At 37.4% G+C, this 27,370-nt stretch overlaps 1 protein-coding gene across 1 annotated transcript in view; it reads left to right on the top strand.

Moving 5' to 3' along the window:
- Positions 1 to 27,370, top strand: part of IKZF3 (IKAROS family zinc finger 3) — a 51,669-nt gene that overhangs the window by 10,082 nt on the left and 14,217 nt on the right. The window contains 5 exon segments of the mRNA XM_038385884.2: positions 960 to 1,013; positions 2,054 to 2,164; positions 17,569 to 17,829; positions 18,530 to 18,697; positions 21,361 to 21,477. Of these exon segments, the coding sequence (XP_038241812.1) occupies positions 960 to 1,013; positions 2,054 to 2,164; positions 17,569 to 17,829; positions 18,530 to 18,697; positions 21,361 to 21,477 (711 nt within the window).

Raw genomic sequence — 27,370 nt, 5'->3', positions numbered from 1 at the left:
TATGTGCATTTCTGTTATGTAACTGTCAGGAATGAGTTTTATGTGCTTTGGGTCTCTTGTTTGATTGTGTAAAGACAATTCAAGATTTTTTTTGACATGTAAAGTAAAGAAACAAAAACAGTGAAGGAAAGCAGAAATAAAGGATCAGGGAGCTATGGCACCATTAAAAAGGTGAATATTAATATCAGCTACATTTGTAAGTTGTCATGACAGTACAGGCATCTAGAAAGTGCAGTACTGATCTACACAGGCCAGGATTTAAAAAAATCAAGGACTGCTTAAGCTACTAAGTCAGTTTCAGAGGTGCTGAGAACCTGTAGCTCCCACTGATTTCAAAGGGACCTATTGGGTGCTCAGCACTTTAGAAAATCACACCACATATATATGTTCCTAAATAGAGACTTAGGAGCCTATCTTTATTCTCCAGTTTTTTAAAATCTCTGCCCCAGTATCCCTATGAGAATTCAGAAACAAAGTTAGTTTTGCACCCCTATTTAAACAAATTTGATGTAACAAAATTAATAGGAGCTTTTTTCCTTTTTGTTAATAAGGGAATTTAGGAGCGTCTAGTACTCTGTTCCACAGAAATCCCTCCCATGCATAGCTACTACCATCAAGCTGCATTCAGAATAAGGTCTTAAATGGAAAACATAGATGATCTGATTCAGTAATGCTGAGAAACTGTAAAAGGAAGAATGCTGTTTGCTTGTTTTGGACACCTAACACTAGTCGAGCTATAGAAAAAGAATGGGTATAAATTAATTATATTGTACAAGTTCCACTTGATAAAAATAATTATTTGATAGCTCTTTCTTTAGATTATTAATGTCAATTTTGCTGTTTAGATTTATTCATAATAAATTATACTCTTATAGCTTTGTTAGAGCAGAGATAATTTAAAAAATATTATTAGCAATTTAGATTGCTGCTAGTATTTACTTGGTCTGTATCTTTTCCAGATACACAGTCAGGTATGGATCTAAGTAATTCTCAGGAAAAGTCAGTGGCTACAGGTACTGTACCCTTAAACTTTCTCTCACCCTCCTCTTTAAAATCTTAGTTAATTTTAAATGGAATAAAAATGGAAGAATTCCACAATGTACTAGAACTAGATGATACATTACAAAACTTAAGATGGACATTACAGGACAGAAAATTAAACTCTGGAGTTGAAGTAAATGCATAAGAGGGCAAAAGAATTTTAGAAAATAGTGTGATAGAAGAGAAATGAAAAGAAGGTATGATTCAGAATTATCATTGCTCATGGACTAAAGAAAAGGTTTTAGAAATGAAGCTGGAGGTTTTGGTATCTGGTTAAGTGATTTTTCTGCCTGGGAGGCAATTTGGAATTGTGGGATAAGCACATTAATTGGTGTTTCTGCCAAAATGATCACCAGTGATATAGTTAACAATTTTCATATTTAAAGGTGTGATTTTTCCAAAAGCACGGATACAAATTCATTGGCTTCAATGAGATTACTCGCGTGGTTAAAGTTAACCATGTGTTCGAGCACTTTGCTAGATGATGGCCAGAGTTTTCAGCATCTTGCAGGATTGAGCCCCATATGAACAAAATACATCTTGTGATCATTTTCTATGCTTTATTTAAAGTTCTTGTTTATTTATCTGCTAATTCATAAAATTAACTAATTTGCAATGGGTTTCCTAGTCATTAGGACACATTAACAAGGTCCTACAGCATATTAAATATAATTACTTCAGTTTATATCTGTTTTAACCTGACTCAGAACAGTTCCAGAATATTTTAAGTCTGAACAATAGATTAACACTCCTTTTAGAGGTATATTCTATGGCATTGGTGATAGTTGCTGTTTTAGAAGGATGTGTGGTTTTGGGGATCTATTCCCAATTCTGTCTGTGACTCAGTGAATGACCATAAGCAAATCCTTGAGCTATGTTGCTCATCCATAAAATGGTTACTGACATGAGTGTTGTGAAAATTATTTAAAGTTTGCAAAGTGCCTTGAGAGAATCATATGGAAGGTGCTATTGAAGGGTTATTTATTATCATTTAACATTTTCTTTTCTTCAGAAGGACAGGAAGTTTTGAAAGACTGTAATGTGAACAAATTCCAGGAGATGGAAAACATGGATAGTAGGGAAGATATGAAAGAGCACAGTCAACCTCATGAAGAAACAGGAGGTAAACAGGGGTTGCATGATGAAAACAATAGTTAAAGATCTTCTTCTTCTTTTGATTGTGTTATGTTCGTGCCTAGAAGTTTTAATTAGGATCATGCTCCCACGTGCTACGTGATGTACAAACAGAGAAATATGAGTTTGAGGTCTGAACATTTTAACAGATTCCCAGGTGATATGGAGATTCGAGGAAGTACTACTATTTCCCATCAAACAATCTCTATGTGCAGATTGCATGTAGGTCATTTATACAGGATCCCTGAAACGTTCACTCTCAGATAAATGCTGTACATTTCAATCTTGGGTTTATGAATGAGTTTATAGATTAACTTTATTTATTATTTAGCAAGCTCTAATAGTGTGCTCAATGCTATACAAAAGCTCAAGGAAAAATGGTCTCTACCCCAAAGAACTTATAATGTATTACTTACACAGACATAACAGATCATACACATATAGTAAGTAATAATATATCAGATACTAAAACTGTAGAAGAAGCGAGTGTTATATAAGTCGGGGTGCAATTTTGTTGGGAGCCGTGACAGACTTTCAGATAATGAGAGGTAGTTTGGGTAATGCACCTCATGCAGAATCATTCACTCAAAGTTTTGTTGTTGAAAATCAGACACTGAAATGTTTTGAAACATGAAAAATTTGCACATGAAAAAATATATATGCTAGCAAGGTATTATGCATCAATATCACTTCATCACTTTTATTAACTCAGAATATTTTGACAGCTTTCAGCTTCATTTTCTAAAGAAAGGGTAGATTATTCTATACTCCTGGGACAAGGGTGCACTGTAGAATCTTAAACTGCTGCACACAGTAATCTTTTCCCTGTAACTGCTCAGTGAGGAAAAAGCTGAGCAATTCCAGGTTTTTATTGACCATGAATTCAAACAATTTCTATATATCTCTCAAGGAAGATACAAATATTACACCCATGTGCACCTATTTTTAATTGAAAAGATTCCTATGTACATTTATATGTCTATTTAACTCTTTCTATCTAGAAACTGGTATGGCTTCTTCTCTGTAGTATCAAAGCACCTAATAGGCAAAAACGATAAAAGATGCAGTCCTTGGACTCTTGGAAATCTGTCATGGTGTGGCCTTTAGGATTGCAAAATTTGAGATGGGGGCCTTGAAATAGGTCTCTGTACCTAGATGGTCATAAAGTGAAATCACAGCATTAATAAACATTCCAGCTACTCTGAGTAGAGCATGTTCATTTATGCCAGTTCTCAACCACAGACAATGAAAAATACTGCTTGGCAGAGGATGTGGTAATATATACTGAGGAAAAGCCATGTGGTGTTTTAGCAGTTTCATATTGCCTCTCAAATACACCATGTCCATGAAAATACACTAGTAACAAGACAAATTATGTCTGTGGCTTCAGGTGACAGTTTTCTGAATCAGGATTTACATAAATCATTCAATTTAAAAAATTTTTCTCTGAATTGGTCACCTAAGTCGGGGATTCTCAAACTTCATTGCACCGCAACCCTCTTCTGACAACAAAAATTACTACACGATCCCAGGAGGGGTGAGTGAAGCCTGAGCCCATTCGAGCTCTGCTGCCCTACGTGTGCCAATGATGAAGACCAAGGGCTTCAGCCCCAGGCACGGGGTCTATAACCTGAGCCCTGCCGCCTAGGGCTAAAGCCAGCTTCGGCTCTGGACCCCGGCAAGTCTAAGCCAACCCTGGTGACCCCATCAAAAAGGGGTCGAGACCCACTTTGGGGTCCCAACCCACAGTTTGAGAACCGCTGATCTAAATGACTAAAGTTAGATGTTATGTGCTTTTGCCATAACTTGGAAGTAACAGTTTTACTTTGGTCTAAAATGAACTTTCACATTTAGAACCTTTCAGTAATTAAAAATAAAACTGCTTTAACAAAATACAAAATGATACATAAAGTAAATTTAGTGCTAAACTGGTGAATGAGGCAAGTCCTCTAGTTCTCCACAAACTAGGTACAGCACAGGCAGCAGGAGTAGAAAGTGCTTCCATACCACATCTTGCAAAAGTGTTCAGTTCTGCCAAAGAATGGGCTACTTAGGCTTTGAAAGTTATATTTGTATAACTACGTCAGTGTGAAAAAAACATACCCCTGACCAATGTAGTTATCTTGACATAATTTCCAGTGTAGATGCAGCTATGTCAATGGAAGAGTGCTTCCATTAATGTAGCTAACATTCTTTGGGGAGGTGTTGTTCCTACACTGGCAGAAAAAACATTTCTGTTAACATATGCTGCGTTTACACTATGGGGTTATGCCAGCATAACATATGCAGACATAGTTGTGCCAGTATCATCTCCATAGTGTAGACATATCCTTAGAGACTGAGGACCAGATTTTCAAAGGTATTTAGTCACCTAAAGATGCATATAGATGCCTAATGGGATTTTTCAAAAATGGGTAAGCAAGTTAGTTGCTTAACTTCCTTTGAAATCAATAGGATTTAAATGACAAAACTGCTTAGGTGCTTTTGAAGATCCCACTGGGCACCCCTTTGCATCTTTAGTCACGTATATATCTTTGAAAATCTGGCCTGAACCTAAAACATATCACCTGCCCAATATCCTGGCATCGATCAGGACATTAGTAGTTACTTGACTGCCCCCTACTTTTAGCTCCTTCATGACATTTTCCCAGGCACTTCACCTACCTGCAATAGTATGAAAGGAAAAGCTATATCCAAATATATTTTATGTGCAGAGAAGAGAACATTTATGTTGACCCTGCTCTTGTACATATGTTACATTATTTTATATGGCAGCTGACCTGCTGCAACCCTCTTTTTTGTGCAATAACTTTTATTCTTGAAAACAAAGGTTCTGTGAATTTTACACGTCAAAGATACTGTTATTAATAACAATATATCATCAATTCACTCTTCAATAAACTACCTTCGCCATTATAACATTCATCCTTCATGAAACAACCCAGAGTATAAACCCACTACAACACCACAATAATCCACTTCTCTATGAAGATCCTCAATGTACAAATAAAGAGATTTTGAGGAAATAGGAGAAGGATGTTTTTAATATGTAAAAAGACATATCACAACATAAAATTACATTTACTACTTAAGAACATAACAATGGCTACAATGGGTCAGACCAATTGTCCATCTAGCTCAGTGTCTTGTCTTCCACCAGTGGCCAGTGCAAGATGTTTCAGAGGGAATGAACAGAACAGGATATATATCGAGTGATAGGGAATATATCGTCCAGTTTCTAGCAGTCCAGATGTTTAAGGATACCCACAGCGTGGGGTTGCATCCCTGACTATCTTGAGTAATAGACATTGATTAACCTATCCTCTATGAATTTACCTAGTTCTTTTGAACCAGTTATTCTTTGGACCTTCACAACATCCCCGGCAACGAGTTCCACAGGTTGACTATGTGTTGTGTGAAGAAGTACTTCTTTATGTTTGTTTTAAACCTGCTGCCTGGTAATTTCATTGGGTAGCTCCTGGTTCTTGTGTTATGGGACCTCTGGTTCTTGTGTTTTGTGTTTGCTTCACATACAGTTCTGCACCATCAGTCTGATAGTGTATGCACAGAATAGTTCCAATTTGTGCAGCATGCTGAGTGCAGGCTATGCTAACAGGCTCAAGAACAGTTGCTTGTGTGACTGACTGTGCATGAACTTATACCAATCCAGCTGCCTTCGCATTCCATTGTTAATTAAAAACTTCATGTTTGCTTTCACATATGCTATACAAAATGTATTGGGTATGATAATTAGAACATTAGTCACTGAACAGTCATTACAGGTCAACAACCATCTTCATTTTACTTCCAGTTACCTGGATGCACATTCCACCACCATGCTGCACCTGCTGGATTTATTACTGGATATGCATCTTTTTGGGTTTGTTGTAACTATGAAAAGATTTATTAGCCATGGCAAAAATGGGTATGCAGAGTCATCCAGAATCACAGTGGTAACATCAGTGTTGTTAGTAGGAATACAGTTCCCCTTTCTCTGCTCTTCAAAAGTCCGCTGTTTTTGAAAATTCTGGCATTATGCTCTTTGTTGGACCACCTTGTGTACACATTCATGAACATCCCTTGATGATCCACCAAAGCTTTCATCACCCCTTCAGCTTTGAAGATTAAAAATAAATGTTTAAATGTAAAGAGTTTTAAATGAATTCAGTTAGTGTGAATCAAATGCTATGCTTGCCCCCATCCCCTTGTGGGTGGAGAAGGTCCTAGAGCAGCAAGCTGACACAGTCCACTCTTCGGGTGGTGATGCCATGGAGGAGCTACACGGGGACCTCCACACCCCAGGCAAACCACAGAACCCTATTCCACACTGTCATGGAGCTTGACTTACAGCAGGATGTGGGAAGGAGGCTGGGGTTCTGGCGTGTTCCAGGCCTAGGGAAGAGTTCCGTAGCAGAAAAGATGGTGCCACCATTGCGACTTTGGAAATGGAAGTGAGGAGTGCAGACTCAGGCTAAGCTGGGCTCTTTCCATCTTTTCATCATCACCAATCCTAAAAGTTTTACAGGTCAAACCAGGCTTTGATAGCATCTGCGCAACCAGGGTTGTCCATATTCTGGCCCCTCTTGTGGCCTTTTTACTTTGTTTGATCATGCACCCTGCAACACATTCTGTATTGCCCTGCAAGTCTCCACAACTTACCCTCCACTGACTTCCCATCATCAAACTTGTCCCCAAAAGACCAGGGTGGACAGTTTTCACAGGGAAGTCCAAAATCTCTTCCACATTGAAGCAGTGCTCTCATCCCTGTGGTCTGGTGCTTCACTATCAAGCTTAGCTCACCAAAGGCCTACCGAGAAGCCTCTTTTCCTCCCTTGATGTTATACCGCAACACTCTCCATGGAGAGTGGGTGGGTGAGATTCTGTGGCCTGCGTTGTGCAGGAGGTCGGACTAGATGATCAGAATGGTCCCTTCTGACCTTAGTATACAGCCATGGACGCTCATGCCAGGTTTTGAGAAGAACTCGGTTCCACCAGCCTATGGTCATTGTCCATTCCCAAATGGTGTTCTCCAGCTGCTGAATGGCAGGCAGCCATCTATTTGGATGGCGATCAGACATTTGATAGTTTAGTATTTTTTTTAAATTAAAGATATCTCCAGCAATAATAATTTTCCTTCAATACTGCTGTAAGCCATCATCCCTTATATGATTAAATCATCCATACCTGGTAACACTGATCATTTCTTAGAGCTTGTTCACTTATTAATCTTGCATTATCAGTGGAGGTGGTCTCTATATAGAGTAATGGAGATGTGGTTTCAAGCTTTGTGCGAGGTGGGGACAACTGAAATCTGTATATTGTCCAACTCTGGACTGGTTTGGTAGAAGTTTTGGACTAACTGCAGATGGTAAGATTGGGAAGCGTCAAGGAGACATTACAGAGAATTAATAATGGCAATGAATGAATTATGATATAACGTCAAAATATCTCATCAAAGCTAATATTCTTGTTGCATTTCCGTATCATTCTTCACTGTTCTCAGTGGAAAACAAGAAGCAGCATCCAGGAACATTGCAAATCAGTTGTAAGAAAATCTGCAGTTGTAGCTAGCAATTTTGAATTTGTACAGTCCCTTGGCCAAACAAACACACACTGGGTAATATGATGCTCCCTCTGCCTGCATGCCGCATGCTCAAAACATGCAATAGAAAGGTTACACATGGTGAGTGAAATTCAGCCTTTCACACACACAGCCCAAGGAAATGAGCTTCACCTTAGTATGATCACTGAATATAGTGCAAGCAGTTAGACAGAGAACTATAGTAGTAGGTTAATAAAAAGCTTGGTGAAGAACAAAAAAAAAACCCTTGCTGCCCCACGGGAATTGAAGTTGTATGCTGTGGTGCACATGGTATATGCCTGCCTGCAACTATGAAAAAGACTGTTCCTATGGTGCTTCCTGTAACTAGTCAGAAAAGAGACAAGCAATGAGGCAGATATTGGGGGAAGGATTTTGACTTCCCTTTCCTTTTCATATCCCCCACCACGGTGGCCTTGAGTGGCACATATGCTTAAGTGAAGAGTCCTTAATTTAAAAATCAAATTAAAAATATTTGTTTCCATGGGAGACACAGGTCAAGCACAAGTATTGTAATTAAAGTCTCAGTTCTGTCATTGGTTGAGGCAGACTACTTTTTCAGTGTTATGAATGTTAGCTAGCTTTCATGGTTGTGAAATAAAAAGAAATAGAAGCCACATTTGTGGTTTATGGATGCTAATTGCTGCTGCATTTAGGTGTGTGAAAGGGGGCGGTTAAAAGGCTGGAGTGAGACAGGAGAGGCTGACAAACCCTCGCTTAGGCGCTCACTGAGGTTCCAGTGGTGCTGTTTAGCACACGCACTTATCTGCTTGAAAAGGAAGTGCCGTTTTTTATCAGAATATTACATCTCCCAAGCCTAGATCGAGCCCTGCCGCTCATGGGACTCAGGGGTTATCTCACAACATCAGCAGTACTTTGCTGCAGAAGTTCACTTAACAGGGGATTTCTGTAAGTATTAAAACCAGGCAAGGAGTCTGTACTGGTTAACTGTGTCAAGTCTGTGAGCTTTGATAGCTATGTCTGAACTGAAAGTCACATCTCCCTAATGTTATCAACAAAAGATTCACTCTACTTTGTTTTAACTCTGCAGTACTGTACTGTCAACAAAAAGCAATACTGCCAAACATTTTTAATGACATCAACAAAAATTAGTTAGTTTCATTACAACTTGTTTATGAATGACATACAGTTGCAGATTGTGTTGTACTGGGCACTTATAAGAGGGCCCAATGTAATTAGGAATTAGAGGTATGAAAACTCAATAATCTTGATTGCCTTAGCCAGAAATGTGCAGTCATTTCCTTAGTCTGTTTAATCCATTACCCTTACCTAGGAAAAAAAGACTAAATTTCTTTTGAGGTATGTGACTATCTGTATCATATCTGGTCAGAGAAGGCAAGGCCAAAGAGGAAAAAGGTACATACTATTATTCAATAGATTTTTAGTTCTCAAGGTCTGTACTCCCTTTCCTCTGTTCACACTGTATGTAACCCATAGATCCATACAATCCAACTGTGAAATTAAAACAGGGACAATTATTTATTCTTTTTGTACTGAAATGAAATCTAGGTGGGGACCTATTTTTTTTCCCATGCAGTACACAACATATGAGAGGTGAAGATGAGAGAATGGCCCTGGAAATCAAATCACACGTCACATTAGACAAAAATCAGTTTACAGAAACATGGGCTAGTAGAGGATATCAAGATAACTCACACTTTATCCCCAGACCTATTTATGTGGCAAAAAAGGATGAGTTTAATAATGTTTGAGTCACTGGAAAGATGCTGGAATGCAGAAATTAACCTAGAGGTGGTCAAAACTAGATTAAAGTGCAAAAATAATTAATGGATTATATTATCGCAACAAAGTAACTCTGGAAGGGAAACTTTTGTGATCTAAAAATCTAGTTTCAAAACCTGGATTATCTAGAATTGTACATTCAAATCCTGGCTTGGTTGACTCACCTTTCATTCTTCCAAAATAGATAATTGAGTTTCATGCGGTTTAGTCTGTTTGGGTCTTTTGGGCAATACTTTAAAAACCAAGGTCCTGTCTTCTCTGCATGTTCATTAAATTTCCACTGGTACTTTTCATAAGAGTAGGAATTTGCCTTGCTTTTTTGGGCCAAAATTTTCCCTTCCTTATGCGCTATGGTGTACTGGAAGCTAAACTCCACACAAGAGTGATTCCTCAATCCTGTATATTGCGCCTAATTTTGAAAACATTTTGGAATCAAATTTGCTATATAAATGTCAGTTAGTATTATCAGGTGCTATTGGAATAAAGGACATTTGAAAATCTATTTGAGAGCGATTAGCAAGATTGTACTTTAAACAGTTCAGGTTTTGAAATGCATTTTAAAAACCAGATGACCAAAGAAAGTCAAGCCTGACTGATCACATTAGTAATATGTCTCTTAATCTCATTCATTAGTGTTTAAAGGTTATACTATCAGAATTTAACATATAACCTCTTTCAGTCTGATTGTTATGTCCAGATGTTTTCTGATTCAACTGTCTTACTGAAGTGTGATTTAATGGTTGTGATTGTATCTGGCTTTCTGGATTTTAGGAATTGTAGTTTTAGAAGTTGTCTTCTTTGAGTGATGTAATTTAAATAGCAACAGAAAAACTCAGAGTTTTTAATCTTTTTTTTTTTTTAAGTTCAGAAAATCAATGCCAGAAGATCTTGTAAATAAAGCAACATTGGCATAGACAGGATTTGAATGGGAGAGCTCAAGATAAAATTCAGGCACTGCAGGTAATGAAGTAGGAAGTGGGTGTTCTCTCTGAATGAATACTAAACTCTCATCCCCAAATAATGCCTGATGTTCTAGTCACATTCCATCCAGGATAATTACATTCCGCTTCCCTAAATTCCCACTGCAGCTTTAGTTGGATATAATATATAGTTGCTATCTTTCAGTCCAGAGTTGATAGCACTTAGCTTTGGACAACGTAATTCCTATATAGATAGTTCAATCAGTAACATTTTGTAAAGTGGTTTGGGATCTTTCTGAATGAAAGCACTATAAAGTGTAAGACCATTATTATAGGGCAGACCATTGATAATACACAAAAGCTAACAGACATTTAAAATATTTGGGGATAGGATCCTTCATGAAATTATAGGTCTCCACAGGGAAAAAAAAAATCAGAGTGTTAGTCTTTGATGAAAAAGCTCTAAGAATCTGAGGGTTAGGATTAACTCTTGAATTTCCTGAGTTTGAGTTTCCAGGCTCACTTGAGTTTCCAGCATAATTCTTATGATTTATTTTGTTGTAATTAATTATATTTTAAAATACATCAGGTTCTACTTTGATTATAGGAGGACAGTTATTAAAAGGGGAATTGTTATAGATATAAGTTAAATGTACAAATGCTTGGAAGAGTATTCCTGATTTTTCTATTTGAAGTGCTGTATTTCAGTCTGATTTGCTTCTATTTTTGTCTGAAGTCTGCATAAAAATAAAGAGACTAATTAGCATAAAACATGCATTCCACAGAGAGGAATTATGAAAGTTTCTCTCCTATTTTTAGAATTGAAATTTCTACCAGGTGCACACTACATTGGCTCATTTAGATATCCCCCTTGAAATGTGCTGTATACAGTATATAAGTTAAATGGGTGTTTATTTCTTTATCACTAAAATGTAGATGATGAATTATAGTACTAAGATTAAAGACACTAGTTGCAACAGACAAAAATAATGTGACAGGAATAAAGGACAGTAGGGCCAGATTCTCACTGAAGTCCAATGAAGCTTTGCTGAATTACACCAGATGAGGATCTGACCATAGATTAAATAATTATTTTGATAAAATAAAATCTCAGACACACTGACTCAATGCTTGGAACACCTATGGAGAGTAAAGCAAAGGTGGCTTTGTGCTGCTCCACCCAGTCCCTGGTGCAATGTAGTGCAGCCCCAGCCTGCTGGTAAGCACATTGTCTTGTAATGGGGCTATAAGACCTACTGGAATTGCCAGAGTACAGTGAGTTCCAGCCATGTCTATTCCATCCCTAGGGCAGAAGGGGACATGGCTGGAGTCAACTGCTTGGGAATCATGAATTTTGAAATTAAATGGACAATCAGGTGGAGAAATACAGAAAGGTTGTTCCAGACCATGTCAGAGCTGCAATGGAGAATGGGTGGCTCAGAGGACTGGTATTAGGCAGTGGAACCTTTTACTTCTACTTGCCCGTTAATCCAGTCCAGATTAGTAGAGCTCATCTGATGATTGTTCAGGGGACTATGAAATGACATGAGAATATCCATTTCAGTGCCTAGTGGACAAATTATCTTCTCAGAAAAAACATCACCACAGTCATCATTAATAGGCCTTATCACCATTTTCAGCAGAGAAGCCTCAAAGTCTGACTGGGCCAGGAGGACTTGAATTTCGTTCTCATCCTTACAGTTGATACCTGCAGCCACATTGATATAATGGTGTGAAGGAAAGTTCCTCTGTATCTGTTTGTGTTGTCCCTATCCTGTGGGTAAGGCCAGGCATAACTGTGTTGGTCTGAGATATGATGAAGTGTGATTTGTGACCAACTAGCTGTGTCATCAAAATCCCTTAGATGCAGTAATACCAGCAAAAGCGTAGTTTTACTGGTAAAAGCTGCATCCACACTAGGAGTGCTTTATCAGTATATGTATTTTTTTAAATGGACAACTTATCCTAAATGCTCAATTACTGAGGGAAAATCTACACTCATTCTTATATTTGCTTTCTACAACCAACTCACTGTACAACTTTTCATGAGTGATGTACCCAAATACTTGGATGCTAATATTTAAACTGTATTGTTAAATTTTTTCACCTAAATTTGGGTTATTGTTGATTATGCACTATAGGTATCTTATGACTTTTAAACAAATGTTGTATTTGTGGATAATCTATGCACTATACCCAGATGTACAGACACTCTTTTCTTAACTTGTGTATTATATAATTTTTAACATTAACTTAATAAAAATTTTATATCTATACTGGCAAAGTGCTTGTAGTTTAGACCTGGCCTAAGGTGCAAGCTGCCTGCCTGGCACCTTTCTCCAGTACTAAATATACTGAAAAATATTTTTGTAATCTTTATTGAAATTTTTAATGAACATGTAATTTAACACTTTTGCGAATCTTAAGAAAACATAGAAAGGAAAGGAAAGAAGTAATTTATCTAAGGTTTTGTAACTGGATGAACTGTGTGCATCTCCTCAAGTATTTGATTATTGATTTTTCTTCTTTGTTTACCATTTCACTTGACAGTATTGAAAATGGTTGCCATATTATAGAATTACAGTATGTACACATTGCGTTATGTTCATTGCATAGTGATTGCTGAGTTTTTCATAGACATTCAGGATTGTGAATTCTGTTTAATATGTAAACTCTTATGACTTCTTCAGTTTTGTGGTATGCAACTGTGTTATTCTGCCAGCATAGGCTAGAAAATCTCACTTTCTGTGAGATGGCAAAGAGTAGTTTTAGTACCTCACAATTCTCTCTTGTACTCACAATTCTAGGAACAGTTTGTGGAGACATTTGCATACTGTATATAACAATTCATCAGTTAATATCAGTCAGGTACAGGTAGTCACAAAACATTTTAATCCTTCTACAGAGAGAGAGAGAGAGAGAGACTTCCTTTTTGTTCTTTAGTGCTCCAAGCTTCTAAATCCTATGAACAGCTGTCAAAATCTGGTAAACTATCTAGATGCTTTCACAATTTGTTTAATTGGATAGTTAGGAAATGGCATACAAGAAAAGCTTTTTCTTTTCTTTTCTTTTTTTTTTTAAGTCTGGCTGAACATCTGTAGCATTGGGGGCTCATTATCTCAGAATTGGCATAGCAAATCAGTAGCATCATTAAAACGCCACATTAAGATGATGAAGTTTCTTTGTTATCCATTTGACTTTTTTGCATGTGTCGAGGATTTCATTATTATGACCCCACTTCTTGTACAATATTTGAGCAACATCACCCAGTTGTGCTGTTGCCTTTAATGGCTTCTGATTCTAAATCTTTCTGTCTTCTGTAACTTCAGTAACAAACTTTGCTCAGTAGCAGCACAAAACTTACATTGTTTTCCCTGTGTTTGATGTCAAGGAATTGGATTAAGCATGGCAATTGAAGGCTGTTCCCCTGAGAATTCCTCTTAGAGAGTATAGTCAAGACAACACACTTGTTTTTCTTAATTATTTGCTGCTGTTGACTTTGTATGATTATTCTTGAATTTACAGAGCATACATATGCAGAGTTTCTGTGGTGACTCAGTCTGATGTTGCCATCACAGCAACATTATATTTTGGATCTTTTCCAGAACCCTTTGTTTTTACAGTGTTTCAGGTGAAACAAAAATATTACTCTGGAGTATGTCTTTCATCTCATAATCATCACCCCAGGAAATGAAACCATGTGCATCAGCCCTAATGTATCACACCACCACTTTGTTGTGTAAAATCTACCAGATCCTTTCTGCTGCGTGTATTGTCTTCAGGAGGGCCCCAAAAAGTTGTTTACCAGGCCAGGACAGATTAATTAAATCTTCTCTATTAACCTCTTTACTTTCCTGAACATGTAAGGGACAATAATTCTTATATACATATAGTTCTTATTTTTTAAACCAAATGGTTCCTATATGTACTTCAATGAGCCCTTTGAGAATATCCTCGTCTTTCCTCACTTTAATTCTCCTCCACAATTCTGTGCATTCTCCTTTTGGCTGAGGAGGACTAGATTGGATATTCTCCAGAACCTGTCAAAATCTCTCTTTATGCAACATGAAGCATTCCCACCCAACCACCAGTGTTATGATTCCATAGGGCTCCCTATGCCTGCCAGCTTGCAAAGCAAAAAGGCCAGGACTAGAAATTGAATTTGTCTCCTGCATGACAGTGCAGACCTCTACTACCACTTGATCAATTATTGACCTACTTTTCCTGGGCCATTTATTTTCCATGGGAAAATGGCATAAACATTGCCACTTGTTCTCTTCGCCTATCACAAGCACACTGAGGTACTTTGGTAGTACTACTTTCCCCTTAATTATGGCCAACATCTTAAGCTCACATTTCTATACCAACATTCACTCAAAATGAAATAACTCTTCCCTAATAGGTTCTGCTTTCTGCTATCTTTTAGTTGTCAGTAGCTGCAGTTTTCCGTTGAGGTTCTTTTAACGCCTACATGCAAACTGAAAAGCACTCAAGCTTTGGTGGGATATCACCGACAGCTGGAGTGGTAGTGATGATTTAGGGGGGAGGGCCTTGATCAGAACTCAGGTGCATCCTTCTCATTTATCATCAGAAAACAAAAACATTGCAAACAGTGTGCAATAAGGAAAAAGCAAAACACAGTTATTTTCCATGGTGGAACCATGAGATATAGCCCAAACTATATCAGTCTGCATCATCTGTCCCAGTGGAAATCGGGGACAAAACACATGTATATTATACACGAACATTGGTATATTTCTCTAAAGAGTAAAAAGATGTGAACCATGAACTTGTGGTGGGAAACATAAAGGATAAAACTATACAGAAGTCTTCTACATCAGAGGTTAAGACCAGTCTTTTCCCCTAAGCAGCTGCATTTAATACAGATGACAGGTAAAACATTAATTAGTAAGTGGAAATTTAAACGTATTTCTGAAGGTATCAGCAAGGTGCAGCTGCAGTGTGCACTTTCTTTTAACACACTGTGCAGGACCTGATGAATTATTTTGTAAGGATTTCCCTCTTTAATTAAAAAATAAATCTGTGTGGAAAAGAGTTTTGTTTAACATTCCCCCTAACAACTAGCAGTCAGTATTGTGCAAAGTTATACAACTAGAGGCTACACTAACTTTTGCTTGAGCCCTGTCTGCTCTGGAGAATCCCCCATTTGGGGGCATGGGAATGGGCAGCAATAGTTTCAAGCAGGGAAACGCTGTCAATGTTATTTGAGCATAAGCTTTCATGAGCTATATAAATACGAAAGCTTAAACTCAAATAAATTTGTTAGTCTCTAAGGTGCCACTAGTATTCTTTTTCTTTTTGCGGATGCAGATTAACATGGCTGCTACTCTGAAAGCTGTCAATGTTGTGACTCCAAAGGAGATGCACTGTCCAGGAGGTAGATAGGGAGACAAGGTTACTCCTGAAACAGATAAGGAGAATAAGGTACCTGTGTAGATTAACCTCTGGTGGACCATTACCCAAGACCGGTCTGGATCCCTGGGTGATCTGTGGGCTCTGAGTGCCAACCTCCCTGCTCACAGAGAGGAAAGGGGAAAGAAACACACTTCCTTCTGACAGAATCATCTAAGGGAAAAACTGAGGGAGACCTCCTGGAATTTTCCTCGCCACCAGGACCTTCACAACCACTTGCTCCCCCCCTCATCCCCACACCTTTAAGCCAGAAGTAAGGCCACAGGCAGAAAATTGCACCCTAGTGAGAAAGGGTTATATTCTTAGACAAAAGCATACGTGGTCCCATATAAATGCCTGAGCTCACTGCAAGTATTCAGGACAAAGGAGTATTTTTCTTCCATACTTCAGCTGAGAAGTTTGACTTCATGAAAGGGTTTATTGTTTTGTTTTATTTTTTCACTTTTTTTTATGCTGTCACTTCATTTTTCACTGGCACCAATTGTTTTTTCTCTGCATTTGATGTGGTTTCTTTATCAGACCCAGAGATAATGCAATTTTGATAGTCCATGTTCTATACATTAGAGAAAGTGCAAGCACCTTGCTTAGCAGGAAGGCCATATTTAACTGTCTAACCCTCATTTCTGGAAAGGAGCAGGTGGCCAGGAGTGCAATACTTTCAAACAGGAAATTATATATTTTATCTCTAAGAGAATGGTCAGTCTCCTCATGTTTTTACTCCTGGAGCATTGTCTCCTGAGTGAGGGGTTATTATTTGCAAATAGCTAACTATTTGCACCATTGTCCCATCTTGCCAGTAGGGTCATTTTCTAACCAAAACCTAAGAGGTTGTCTTCATTAGCCACTCAGAAAAAATGGGAACTCAAAGGACCAGGAGCCTATCCAGGAACATTTAGGAGAAGGAGGCCAAGTATGGCCTAGCAATAGGGCAGGATGCTGATAATCAGGGCTACCTGAATTATTTGTCAGACATGTGCTATGTGACTGTGAGCAAATATCTTGGGGAGGAATTTGACCCCTGAGATCTCTTTTCAGTTTTAATGGAAATTAATGGATGCTTCTAAAAGCTTTTGAGATCCTTGGATAGAAGTTGCTGTTTGAAGTGATAATTAGTGAAAATCCTGATGAGGATTGTTGAGAAGAATTAAATTAAAAGGGTTTCTCTTCACACTACAATATAGGAACAGCAGAGTTGAATACTGGATCACCCTGTGGTCCATCTAGTCAAGTGGCAAGCACCAAATGCTTCAGAGGAAGGGACAAAAATCCCCTGCATTCTTGGCCTCAATGACTGACACCCTGAGGCAATATTCTCTATAGTCTAATTATGTATTATGTGAACAAATAATTTCTTTTATATATTGTATAGTATATATAACATAATAATTTGATATATGGTGTATTATATATTTATATAACATAGAAACAAAATATCCCCAAAATATAATTAATATGTATAATTTTATAATGATTATTTCTTTAAGATTATCACTATAAATGCAAGATCCATGAGGACTGATGTCTTAACTGTATTTCATTATTTTTGTGGATTTATGTCAAACCTGCAGAGTTATTTTAAACATTTTTATATTAAATTAGCTGATGTGGATTTGTTTGAGAGAGACATTATAGCTTCTAACATAATTTTTCATTTTGTGCTTTATTGTTCCCCTGCAGATGACTTGGTTAAAGTGAAGGGTGAATACAATGAAAGAGAAGAGAGTGCTTTGAATTCAGAGCCTATGGAAAATACAGAAGAATCCGAAATACCTTACAGCTATCCAAGAGAATATAATGAATATGAGAGCATTAAACTGGAGAGACATTCTGGTTCATATGACAACATCAGGTCAACTAGTGGAAAGATGAACTGCGATGTCTGTGGATTAGCCTGCATTAGCCTCAATGTCTTGATGGTTCACAAGCGTAGCCACACTGGTAAATATCCCTATATTATCCTTAAAAGAGCTACATTTTGATAACATATGATTTGAGTGTGATCTAGTGATTAAAAGGGTAGCAGAAATCACAGCTCTTTGTTTCTGTTCCTGAACCTGCAAATATGACCTTGGGCAAGTCACTTAATCTTTCTGTGCCTCTCTTTATCCATCTGCCTAATGAGTACAATAATATTTACATATCTCATCAGGGTTGAATGTTTGTAAAAGCATGTTTGTGAAGTGTTTTGAGAATTTTGGATGAAAGGCACTAGCACTTCGTCAGTCAAAAACCAGGAGTCAAGCTGTTTTGCTGGTTGCTGCATTTTGCTTGTATGTCATGCTTCCTTTGTACCATACCTTAACACAAAGTCAACTATCATATAGGTACAGACTGGGAAGAATTAAAAAGGTTTTTTTTCCCCTGAAAATTCTCAACATATTAGAATCAACTTCCTCAAGAACATTTATTTCCAGTCCACAGAAAAACTATACATTTGGAATATTTCTCATAAATGGACACATTGTGCCAAATTCACAAGTAACTTCCCCTGAGGTTAACAGGAGTGGTGTGTGTGTTTCCCAGGACAGAATTTGATCCAGTATCTCATTCTTTACTCCTCCAAAAAGGAAAGGGTGAGGGGCTGGAGGTGATTTCCATATAAATATTAAATGTCCTTTTTTTTGTATGTCATTTTAAGGTGAACGGCCATTCCAGTGTAATCAGTGCGGAGCTTCCTTTACTCAGAAGGGTAACCTCCTCCGCCACATTAAACTACATACAGGGGAAAAACCTTTTAAATGTCATCTTGCAGCTTATGCCTGCCAAAGAAGAGATGCACTAACAGGTCACTTAAGGACACATTCTGGTAAGTGCCTACGAGACACTTAGGTGTTGTAAATGTGTGTCACTAGGACATCAGTTGTGGAAAATAGAAAGGGTTAATCAATAAGGTTTAATCTGGCAGTTGGATTCTGGAGACCTAACAATTAGCAATGACCTCTAGTTCTACATATGATACATTCCACCTAGGGGCTCAGTTCTGCTCTTTGCTGCATGGATGTACTAGTAAGGGAAAAGGTTGTAGGAAGCCTTACTTTCAGGAGAGAGTACTATGAGAGAGACACAGCTACTCCACTTGTTTGCACTGCATAACATCTAGGTATGGCCTCTCCATTAGGAGATGTGGCCATGCCATCAGACCCTCAGTTTTTATAGTGCAGTGAACTATGCTTCACTAGGGCTTTCTCTCATTCTTGTCTATTAGAGCTATCCTATCCTGTATCATCAGAATGGCCCCAGGAGAATACCCAGAGCTAGTGTCACTCAACTACCAAATAATAGTTGCCCTTTGTAGTGCCTTTCATCTGAATATCTTAAAGAGTTTAACAAATATTCATTAATTTTTTCAATATCCCATTAGCATATTATATCCATTTTACAGATTGGGAAATGGAGGCACAAAACTGGGGGTGACTTGTCCCAACACTGCAAGTCACTTAGAAACCTAGGAATAGAACCCATACGTTCTAATTCCTAGTCCTGCTCTTTAACAATCAGATCACACTTACTCCTTTTTATTTTATATGTCCTTCATGTATTACATAGAGTTTTAGAAAAAAAGGATTTTGAATAACAGATACTATCTATGTACTACCATATGCAGAAAAAAAGTTTAACCTTACAAAGAATCAAAGTTAAAAATGAGCTTATTTTACATGGATAAACAAGATTCTGATTTGACTTTGACCCAGATCAACAAAACTACATGTCCCCATCAGGACTCACATAAAAACATCATGTGTCAAACACATCTTAATCAACAATGCAGCAACGCTCTTTGGCACAGCTGCCAAACAATATGTGAACTAATAACCTTACAATCGGAAGTTGTTTGTGATTAAAAAGTTGTTCTGAGAAGCCTGTAGTGACTAATTAAAAGATGTTAAAATCTTTAATAAATAAACAAAGGGCCTAAGTATACTGGGTTTTTTTTTGGGGGGGGGAAACGGGGGAAGTTGTACTGGTATAGAGTGCAAACCCCCAATATATATGTGTTGTACTGATTCAAGAAGGGGTTTCCACCTATGTGCCTTTAGAACTTGTCTACACACAGAGTGGCACTAGTTTAACTTAAGGGGCATTTTAGACTAATTCAGTTAAAGCAGTGTAAAGGCTGTATGGACACTTTTATTTCACTTTAAACCAGGTTTATTTCAGTTATTTTAAATTGATTAGGAACATTGAAATAAGCCACTCTGAAACTGCAAATAAAAGTATCCAAACGAGGGCTTCCACTGTTTTAACTAAACCTGTTTAAGTAAATCAGTACAAGATTGTGCGTAGACAGGGCCTCACCCCTATAATTACCACGTTAAGAAACAATGGTGCAAGTCCCGTTTCACACAAGTGTATTGTCTCTACGTTAGGGGGTTCTGGTAAGAGAAGTTAGTACTTAGAGTAGGGTATTAGGAATCATAGCTCCTAGGTTTTGTTCCTGATTCTGCAAATGTGGGGGCTAACTTATGAAACTCTGATCCTAAGAGCACTGCCTCCTGCAATCTTAGGATATGAATGCATTAAGGATAACTGAAACAGTTCTGACATGCTAAGGGTATGAACAAAGGGGAGACTCTTTATTCTTCCAAGAGAGAGAAGATAATTTCTGATTAGATCTTTTAAAAGCAACATGCTAATTTAAATGATGATAATTACATTAGTGATGTTAGCAATGGTATCAACTCTATTGCATATTTATTTTATATTCTACAGGAAAAGTCTGCCATGCAAAGTGCTGTGTTCATTTTGTTAAAACTGTGCCTAGTTAGAAAATCTCAGGCATATTTTAGCAATTACTTATAAATTTACTAACATAAAATTACTATCCTAGGGTGACAGGTTTCAGAGTAGCAGCCATGTAGTCTGTATTCACAAAAAGAAAAGGAGTACTTGTGGCACCTTAGAGGACTAACAATTTATTGAGCATAAGCTTTCGTGAGCTACAGCTCACTTCATCGGATGAATTCATATCCCATACACCCCAAATCTGATGATCTGCAGAGTTTGGGTGAGAACAGAATCTGGACCCTGACCTTGTGAGCAATCTGCAGGGTTCCAGTATAGCCCATCTGCAGTCATGATATCAGATTGGTAATATCTGAATCTGTGTAAATCCAGGTCCAGTAACCCCTTTGGTCTGCCCTTGTGGCCCATTATTTTCCAGCCTACTTGACACAAATTTCAGCTGCATGCAGTGCAGAAGTTCTTGACAGATATTCCATCACTGTAGTAGGGCACTACTGGATTTAAGTAATGAAGAGGGCATGTATGGACCCTCCATACCAGGTGAATTTCACCCTTAGTTAACCTTGATTTCATAGTAATAATAATAATAATTATAATAATCAATTATATAGAATTTAAGGCATTCCCCAAGTGTTAATTGGAGTTATCAGTAATTATGTGCTCATATGCCAGGAAGGCATCATCAGTCCTCATGTGGTTATTTTATCCTGCATCTTTTCTTTCTAGTGGAGAAGCCCTACAAATGTGAGTTTTGTGGAAGGAGTTACAAGCAGAGAAGCTCATTAGAGGAGCATAAAGAGCGCTGTCGTACTTACTTGCAGAGCACTGGCATGTGTGAGGCTGGTAAGTTTATCAGATTACAGTGCTTGTCTTTGTATGTTACAGTGCCTTTAAAAGGGCATCTGGCAAACTGTTAATTTGCAGCCTGAAAACAGTTTTCACTACAATCATTTGACAGTAACCTAAGGGGCTGCAGATCTCATAAAAAGGTCTAGTTTAATGCATCCTCAGGCAGCTAATTAAGGATGCTTTTATTTTAATTACTTTTTTATTTCACTGTTACTTTCCAATAAACATCCAGAATTCTTCATACACAGCATTTCTGTAGGTGACACCCACATTAAATTAAATTAGTCCTACACTAGTACTATTATGTGGTTTATTTCATTGGATGAGTTGCTGCTGGTATTTCATTACAGCAATTGTTTGCATGTGTTAGTCCATTCAGAACTATTTTTCAGTAGATTTGCTGATACCATCATAATCAGTTAGAATTTGTAAGTGTTTCAAACTGCAAAAGTATGGGGCTAGGGGATGGAAATGGGGTGGGGATCCTGACACTCTTGATGGACCAGCCTCTAATGTAGAGAGAAGTTTCGATAGGAAATATTTAATAATAAACAAGGAGATAGAAATATGCATATTTATGTGAACAGAAAGAATCCATGTGCCATTTGCTCACTTTAAGGGTACGCTGAAGGGTGCCCATATGTTATACTTGGCTTTTGAAGGGAAATGGGAAAATTGAGGTATAGGCAAAGGCAATGGGTATTAGTATTTGATTATGAGTTGCTACTTGGAGAAGAGTTCAACTAATTGAGCTTAGTTTTGTAATTTTAAAGAAGTGACACAGCATTCAGAGCCAGAGTAGAGGTTCTTTTTATTGTTCTAGATTGAAACAAAATAAAATAAAAATAACTTTCATGTATATTGTGATAGTGGCTAAGTAGTTTAATAATTGAACACAACCTTTTGTGAAAAGAAAAGGAGTACTTGTGGCACCTTAGAGACTAACAAATTTATTAGAGCATAAGCTTTTGTGAGCTACAGCTCACTTCAACGGATGCATTTTGTAGCTCACGAAAGCTTATGCTCTAATAAATTTGTTAGTCTCTAAGGTGCCACAAGTCCTCCTTTTCTTTTTGCGAATACAGACTAATACGGCTGCTACTCTGAAACCTTTTGTGAATGCAGGCAAACTAATTTTACATTCATGTAGTCTATATTGGTCAGCGACTTGAATTCCTTTAGTTATTCTGAAGCGAAGTTTTGTCACCTGATTTAAAAGTTAATTTCCAATAATAGTTTGGAACTTCTGTTTTCCTTTTCATTACTCCAATACTGGATTTCAGAAAATATTTCAGTGGCAAAAGTAACAACAATAATAAACTCTCCCTTTCTATAGCTATTTTCATCAGTGAATTTCAAAACATAAAATAAATTAAGCCTCACAACATCCCTATGAGATAGGAAATATATAATTTTCCCCATTTTACACAGGCATAGAGAGGTTGTGACTTGCTGAAAGTTTACAGAACTAGTCAGTAGCAGATATGAGTCTAAAACTTAAGCATTCTGGCTCCCATTCTCCTGCTGTTATAGCTAGGAACTTCCTGCCTTGAAAAGTGAACGTAAAGTATCAAGCCTCTCATTTTTGGTTCTGAATTTGAAATAGATGTTTCTTTTCAAACAAAGAGTTTAAGTGCATGTTTTACTCTGATAAAATATAAAATTTAAAATAAGGATTAAAATACTTTTATGTGAATAATAATAATAATAAAAAGTTACAGAATTAACATGGACACTTCAAACATAACAAATTATTGTAGGGATATGGCTATCAAGAAAAAATATTCAGCTATTTTAGACCCTATTTATGCAAGTAGCACCACAAAAGTAAGCGCTTGCACTCACGAATCCCCATTGATTTATTAGGATTCTGCAATGGGTGCAAGGATTCCTCCCCACCTTGCAGAGCTGCTTGGAGGTTTGGCCGTTAGTGTGCAAAAAAAAAATTCAGGAAATGATGATTTATCAAGGTTAATTAATGCTTCATAAAAAGAAAAGGAGTACTTGTGGCACCTTAGAGACTAACAAATTTATTAGAGCATAAGCTTTCGTGAGCTACAGCTCACAAGTGAGCTGTAGCTCACTTCAAGCTTATGCTCTAATAAATTTGTTAGTCTCTAAGGTGCCACAAGTACTCCTTTTCTTTTTGCGAATACAGACTAACACGGCTGCTACTCTGAAACCTATCATTAGTGCTTCATAGCGTGTTTTCCTTTTGCGCACAAAAGTATCAGTTGAGTATCAGTAAAAGTAAATGGTTAACTGAGTGTGTCAGCAAGTTGTGATTTTCATGAGAACCTGTATATACCATAACTTCAGTTTTATCTTACAAGGCTCACTCAGATGGTGGCAATCACATTGAGATGCCCACCACATGGAAATTGAGGCACAGAAACTTTATACCTACTGTAGATTTCTGCATTATAGTAGTTCCCATCATTTGTACTCACTTCAGAATGGCAACTTTTCACTTATCCATAAACAGTGCTAAAATAATACGGTATGCCGTAAATTTGTCATAGAGGAAATATAAATTTCCAGTACAGCATTATGTATCGGAATACTCTGCTTTTAAGGCCTCACAGCTTAAAAAATGCTACAATGTTTTTTAGTGGCATTGTAAGATTTATGAAAAACAGGAACTCCAATCTTGCTGAGACATTTCTATTCAATTCACTGCTGTTAGGCACTGTATTAGATGGCATATTCTGCCCTCGTTCCACATGTAGAATGTTCATTGATGACAATGGCTGATATGCAAAAAGATTCACCTTACATTTGTCAACATTTCAGAAGTTTCCACCTCAGTGTGGCATTTCCTCCCCACAGGTTGAGACAGCAAGAGCAAAATCTTGAAATGTCATGTCATTGCTCCTCTTACCCGTAACCCTGCTGCTGCTGCTGCTATTGTGATGATGATTATTTATTACAGTGGTGTCCAGAAGGCCTAAGTAATACAAGGGTCTCATTATAATAGGTGCAAAAACATATAGTAAAAGACAGTCTCTATCCAGAAGAGCTTTACACTCTAATTTAAGACAAGGTGCAGGAGAGGGGTGTAATAAATAAATGGAGGAAATTGTGGGGGAGGATGAGGATAATAGTAATAGGAACATGTGATTATGTAGACCAGCCATGGGAACAATTATATGATTTCCATATGGTGCTTCAAGGATTACACATTACAGTGTTGCTCTGACATTTTTAGACATTCAGGATAATATTCAAAAATACCTAAGAGATGTTGGGCTCCTAAATCTCATTTTCAAAAGTGATTTTAGGCATTTATGTGCCTTAGTCTCATCAAAAGTCAATGAGGTTTAGGTTCCTAAGTGCCTAAGTCTCTTTTGAAAATTGGATTCAGGATTCTACATCACTTCAGCCCTTTTGAAAATGTTATCCTCAGTCTCAGAACTGGATGAATATTGAGATTTGTACTTAAATGGATCAGATTTTTCTATTTATTGTCTTCTATGAAAACCAGAGCAGAGTAAGACCAAGACCTATGTTCTCTGGAGTAAAAGCCAGAAATTCACTCTGGCTTGGAGAGGAACTAGATAGACCCCAGGAGCAGACAATATACTTCATAAAGTTTTTCCTCAAGATAGATCCATGTTTTGATTTCGAAGCCTATTCCTGCTGCTTTCAGGAGGATAAAATCTGGAGGCAGATCCCATATTTTTCTCATTCTTCCCCAATAGTTGTAGGTTGTTACTAACTTCTAAATGCAAATGTTAACCTTCTTTTATTAAAAAATAAACTAAAAACAAACACACAAACATAATTTTCCTGAGGCACACAGGCTCTCTACAAAGCTTGGAGAATATTTATTCTTTTTAATGACTCCTGGACAAAGTCCATATATCTAAAGTTGAATTCCAAAAGTTATAAGTAATATCAGGGGACAGGGAGTCCTGTAAGTGTCTTACCCTCTTAATGCCTCAGTTTATCTTTCTCTAAAATAGGTGCAGTAAATTGTATTCCTATCTTACCAGAAGGTTGTGAGGCTTAATTATTGTTTGTAAAGCTCTTTGAGATCACTGGAAAAAAACACAACACAGTAGTAATAATAGCAGCAGCAGCAGCAGAATACAAGATGTATTATGGAAACCTAATGTATCCCTTAAAAGTTGAGTGTCAGACTGTTTGTAGAATTACAATTTAAACAAATGAACTGAAAGAAAAGGGAAATAAATAAAAAACAGAACTCTAGTGAAAGAGAATTTTCAGCAATCTCCAGTTCATCCATTCTTTTAAAATTGTAAATAATTTCTCATTGCATTTTAGTATTGTACTTGCTCAGAATGTGGGATGGTAACAATATTGCTGAAAAAAAAGATTTATGTAACGGTATTGTTAGAACTTAGCTCTGTCCTTGATAACAATCTCTGATCACACCGTTTCTTAGCACAATAACCCACCTCTATGTTCCACGCTCCATTATTTAGTGACCACACAGTAGATGTGACAGGAAACAATGCCTCTAATTTGAGCTTCATTTAGCACTTCAGGGTTTGCTAATGATGCCCACATGCACTAAAAAGTATAGTCACAGTGTGACAGAGACCACATTGTGGAAACAATTCATTACAGGCCAAATGGTAAAATATTAATGTTCATGACTGGAAGAAAAGGACCAGCTCCCTCTATTTCTACAGCATGGTAGTAGACACTAGAGCTTTCTAGAGATAATGTTCTCTTAAGAATTAATATAATGAATCTAATGGTTATAGCAAAAGACGGTGGTCAGTAATGAAAAATAGCTCACATGTATGTAATGCTTTTCATCCCAAAATGTTTTAAACACAGGACTAACACTGAAATGCGTACACACTTACATGTGAAATTCAAACACTGGACAACAGCATTTATAAGCACTGCATAGATGTCTAAGACATTAAGTGAAGAATGCCATACCCAATTGCGACTTCAGGGAGAGTTTAGTTGAAAATGGTCAGGACACTAGAGCTAACACTGTCCTACTCTTGGATAGAAGGCCATGATCAGAAACTTGGCTTTACATTTCACCTGAAAGACAGCTCCTCAGTGTTTCTAACACCATGCTAGGGCATTGATTAGTAAAGGTTCAGAGGGAAGAATAATACCTAATGAATCTCGAACACTTCCTGCAGCATCCTTGGGAATTTTTATGGTGCTGTCCCATCCAAAGATGAACCATGGCCAACATTATTTGATTTGAATGACATATCAAGATCACAATCTAAAGTAGTATAACTTCATTAAGAATCTAGGTTTTCGATCATGCTGTTCAGTTACTCTCTATATAACCTTGGGCAAGTCATCTGTCATTTCCTTGTGCCTCTGTCAAGCCATTCAGAAATCAGTGTTCAGATGGTTGCTGATTTAAATCCAGATCCTTCTGAGCCATCCCAGGTCAATAAGTGACAAATCAACAAAAACAAAAAAAGATGCCTGGTGTATTTAGATGATATTATTAACTACATGTTGAAATGACAGTTTCTACTTGGAACATCAAGAGAAGAAAATACCAGAGTAGGAGTCAGGAGATGTGGGTTCCATTCCTAAAGACTGGCCAAAAACTGACCAACTGCAATTGCAGTCACTTTAGAAGACACGTTTCCTCTTTGAGCCTCAGTTTCTTTATCAATAAAATGGACATAAAGATACCTTTGAGAAGTGTTTTGTGAACTTTGGATGAGGAAAAATGCTACATAACTGCTAAGCATGATTCTTTATTAATTAAATGGACAAGAATGAACAGATAGATGGGAGTATCTCAGGCCAGCCTTTAGACAGGGAGAGCTACACTCATAAGGTGTGGGACAGCTGTGCCTATGCCTGTACGCCCCTGCTACAGAAACAAATGTATTGTTTTTCTAGAACTACATTTTGAAGAGGTTGAAAA

This window comes from Dermochelys coriacea, chromosome 27 (assembly GCF_009764565.3).
Source record: "Dermochelys coriacea isolate rDerCor1 chromosome 27, rDerCor1.pri.v4, whole genome shotgun sequence".
Lineage (NCBI taxonomy): Eukaryota > Metazoa > Chordata > Testudines > Dermochelyidae > Dermochelys > Dermochelys coriacea.
This window is presented reverse-complemented; position numbering and strand designations above follow the sequence as displayed.